Source organism: Mesoplodon mirus (genome assembly GCF_964341445.2).
Source record: "Mesoplodon mirus genome assembly, chromosome: 4".
Taxonomy (NCBI): domain Eukaryota; kingdom Metazoa; phylum Chordata; class Mammalia; order Artiodactyla; family Ziphiidae; genus Mesoplodon; species Mesoplodon mirus.
The window spans coordinates 85,152,060-85,156,252 of NC_138979.1; the positions used below are offsets into that span (position 1 = coordinate 85,152,060).

The 4,193-nt window shown below is 61.7% G+C and overlaps 1 protein-coding gene across 1 annotated transcript; it reads right to left on the reverse strand.

The window, feature by feature from the left end:
• Nucleotides 1–933: 933 nt before the first annotated feature.
• On the reverse strand, nucleotides 934–2,767 carry LOC309802865 (kelch-like protein 25; the record flags this gene model as incomplete). The annotated part of the gene is made up of 2 exons (XM_082618747.1): nucleotides 934–1,847; nucleotides 2,644–2,767. 2 exons carry the CDS (start codon nucleotides 2,765–2,767, stop codon nucleotides 934–936), a joined length of 1,038 nt encoding a protein of 345 aa, XP_082474873.1.
• Nucleotides 2,768–4,193: the final 1,426 nt, after the last annotated feature.

Below are 4,193 nucleotides of genomic sequence, written 5' to 3' on the forward strand. Positions count from 1 at the left end.
CTGCCCTTGGCTGTCACGGCAGCTGCAGCGTCCCGACACCCCCAGCGGGGCTGGGAGAGTGGTTCCCACGGCCTCCCTCCTCCGCCGCTCTGCTCCCATCGTGCTTGGGTCTGAGCCAGGGACAGGCTCCATGTGGGAGGCAGAGGCCAGAGGAGGGAGGAGGTGCCACCCTTTGTTCCAGAAGAAGTGCAGAGGCACAAAGAGCGCAGGGCTCCACAAGGACCGGCCATCCGTCCAGTGGGGCGTGGGGTGTCTGCCTGTTCCTGAGGGAGAAGGTGCCCCAGATAAAAGGGGCCGCTCCTGTCTGAGGACCTCCCACCGGAAGGAAAACCAGGTTGTAGCAGCCACGTGCCCAGGAAGGGAGTCCTACTAACCAATGCAGCAGGACAGAAACCTGAGTCAACAAATGCCGGGAAGAGGTTGGTGTAAGGGCCAACTGGCCCGAGGCAGGGGAACACAATCAGATTCACAGGTTGCATCAGACCGAAACTCTCCGGACCACCCAGTTCCAGGAACTGACCTGGAGACATTCCGGACCACCCAGTTCCAGGAACTGACCTGGGGACTTTCCACCCGGCCCAGCCTTCCCGCCGTTCGAGGGGCAGGACCAACGGCACCAGATATTGCCACGAGACCCGAAGAGACCACCAAATAAGGAATAATACCCTGCGCCCTCCCAGATTCACCACACCCCTTTCCCTTCTTCCCCTATAAAATCTTGCCCAACCCTCGCCCAGGTGCGACTTCTCTGGCCCCTTTCTCTCAGACCAGTGAACCTTGCCCGGCAGCGCCCCCTAATAAAGCTCACTTGAAGGTTTCCTCTGTTTCGCAGTGCCGTCTGTTAAGATCCGACCTTACAGTGATCACTCATACAGCTGTAAATAGTCCCACTGAAGTTTGGGCTGCGCTTCCCTCCAGGCGCCTTGGTGAGACTTACTCCCTGGGAAACGGTATCTGGACCCTGCGCGGCCGGGCACAGGGGCTGGTGACCACGCCGTCGTTCTGTAGGATAAGGGCCTTGCAGCGCAGCGCCTCGTCCACGATGAGCCGCGTGTGCTCGTCGGCCACGAGCAGGTCCTCGCCAGACACGGCCTCCTTCAGGCAGTCGGACGGCAGCAGGGCCAGCTGCACGCCGCGCAGCAGCTCGGGCAGGTGGGCCTTGCGTCGCTCCAGGTTGTGCCTGACCCACTGCAGGATGGCCTCGAAGACCACGCGCTCGTCCTCCGCCTCCAGCTCGTCACTCGAGATGAGGTCCAGCAGGGTGTCCTTGGACAGGCTGTTGAAGTCCTCGCTCTGCCGCACGGCCTCAAAGTGCACCAGGCACATGCGCCACGAGAACTCGTAGAGCCGGCGGCACTGGTGGGCGTCCGACAGCAGCATCATGCCCAGGCAGTTGGACGGGAACAGGTTCTTCTCCAGGAACTCGGCGGCCGCGTCGTGCACGTCGCGGAACTGCAGCATGTCGCCCGCCTCGAGCAGCGACTCTGCATTCTCCTCATTGATGACGATGCGGGACGAGTAGGCGAAGTCCAGCAGCAGCTCCAGCACCTCAGGGTGCAGGTTGTCCTGGAAGTTGACCGTGTCGTCGCGGCTCTCCCACAGGCCGTGGCTGAACATGGCCTCGAAGTAGCAGCCAGAGGCGGCCAGCACGGCGCGGTGGCAGGGGAAGGCGCAGTCGCCAGCCCAGAGCGTGACGTCCGTGAACATGCGGTGCTTGCGCAGCGTGTTGAGGTGCGCCAGCACGCAGTCGGGGTGCGAGGCCTTGTGGAACAGCGTGATGTTCATGGAGCCCGTGCTGCTCCGCAACTTGTGGGTCTCATGGACGCTGACCGACATGCTGAGCCAACCTGCCGGGGCGGGGGACAACGCCACAGGTGAGCGGGGCCAGGGCCTGGCGCCCCCGCAGCACCCCGCTCAGCCCCCAAGCATGGCCGGCCCGCCCCCTCCACCCCTGCTCTCTGCTCGGCTCTTCCAAACCCAGCCCAAGCCCCACCCCTCAATCTGCCAGCCAAGGACGAGTCAGATGGTAGAGGCTGGGGTTCAGACCAACCGCTTTTGCACCAGCTCTGGATACGAGCCTCCTTGGGTGACCTCGAGCTGCAGCTGCCTCCCGTGGTTGCTAGAACGTGCAATAGTGTCCCCAGCCTGGTTAAGAAGACAGCAGGGCAGCGCTAAGGAGCGTGTGCTCTGGACGCATTCCACCGTCCGGGGCTGCTACCGTGTGGCCCCATTCTGCAGCCGGGGAAGCCAAGGCTCAGAGACGCAAAGTGGCTGCCTCACGCGCCACAGCCAGAATTCCGTCGTGGGCTGTCTGGTTCCAGCCCAATCTCTACCCCCCATTGGCCCAAGGAGACAGGGATTCCTGCAGGGAGACTTTTGAAAGCCATTCCCAAAGAGCCACAGACCCCATGCAGAGCCTTACGCCCCCCTCTGCTCCCAGCGCGCCCTGTCCTGAGCTGGGCTCCAAGCAGCCCTGGCCACGCCCCTCACACCCCTCGCCCTTGGAAAGTTCCCCAAGAACTGCTGTCAGAGCCCAAGCGCTCAGCATAGACACATTCTGCAAATCCAGGGCTCTCCAGAGGCCTCCGGACCCAGCTGCGATAAGCAAGGTGTGGAGATGACGCCAGCTAGCCTGTGGCTCACCCTCTGGACACCTGCTCGATTCCGAGGTCCCAAGGGGAAGCCAAGACAAAGTCCTGGGTGACAGCGGGATGCCAAAGCAAGCCAGATTTGCCTCAACCAAAGCAGCAGGAAAACCTGTAGCCATAGGAGCCTCCCTGGTCCCGACAGGCGACCCCAGGCTCCCGGGCCACAGTGAACGCTCCACCTGCCCCCTCGTCTGGCGTCCTCTGCCGGGCCCGGGACCTGGGGCTCAGAGTGTGGGTCCCCAGAGCAGACAGACACAGGCTCGTCGCCCGCTGGAACGTGGGGATTCCAGAGCACTTGGATTAAAGTCTGGCCGATGGCATGACCCAAGACCCCACTGTGGTACTATGGGAATGAGGCTCAGCCAGACGGCAGGCAAAGATCCTAGGCCTCAAGAGGAAGTGGCCAAAAAGCAAACTGCATTCAGCGTCCTGACCCCAAAAGCCTGGGCTTCCTCCTTCCCACTGGTAAGGAGGCCAGAAAAACCCCTTCTTTTTCATTTATATTTTCAGAAGTGTAAACTCCCCCCACTCCCCGCTCCAAGTCAATTTTGTACTTAAGTAATAATCTGCTAAAGAAAGGCTGCGATCTCATGCTTCACTGGATTGTAAATTATTGTCCAAGTGCACTGCTCTCTCCCTTGCACACTCCTCTCCTGGCAAAGAGAGAGGGAAGCCACCGAGTGACGTGATCAGAGCTGCCCGGGCAAGGCCCCTGCTCCCGGGCTGGGGCAGGGAAGACACAGGGGCTGGGCCTGGCCTTGCTGCTCTGGCCCCCAAGCTCCAGGCAGACTGCGGGCCGATGACCCGTCAGGGTCCCTGCAGTGCAAACCTGCCACCGCGGAGCACTGAGCTCCAGGTTAGAGGTTCGCCTGATGGGTGTGTGTGTCCGTGTGCAGCCCACAGGGGCGGGAGAGTGCTGGACCCGACGTCCAGGCTGTACACGGTGGTCCCCACTCTACCACCTGCCCTAGGGCACCTCTCCCCTCCTCTGCAACTTAGTTTTCTCTATTGTAAGACAAAGTCCCTGCTCTACTCAGGCCTCTGAGAGTCCTGCACTTGGTTGGCACTTATTTACACAGCTTGACCCCCGAGCCTGGCCCTGTGGCCAGGCACTACAGAGATGAGAGACTGCACTGACCTGGCCGCAGAGGCTTCCTGGGAAGCCCCCCTGCCCCCCCAGGTCTGAATTGCCTAACCTGAATTCCAGCCTTGCAGCACGGCTCCCCAAATCTCACGTGACTGCTAAATCCTCATTCCGGCTTCTGCCTCCTTGATCACCGGGCACTTTCCCAAATGCGGCCATCCACCTGGTGACTGTCCATCTGGCTCCCGTGTGTTTGGGCTGTTGGAGGGATGTGGCCTTTGATCTGTGTGCCACTTGGGGGACTGGCTCCGGGGACTCCAATCCAGGGCCCTGATGCTGAGGCTTGACCTCGGTTCCTGCTGTTCCACAGGCCCCGCCTGCTCTGGGCCCCTGAGCACCTCACTGCCCTCGCCCTGTGCCCCACCCCAGCCAGAAAACCAGGCCACTTCTGAGCTCCACGT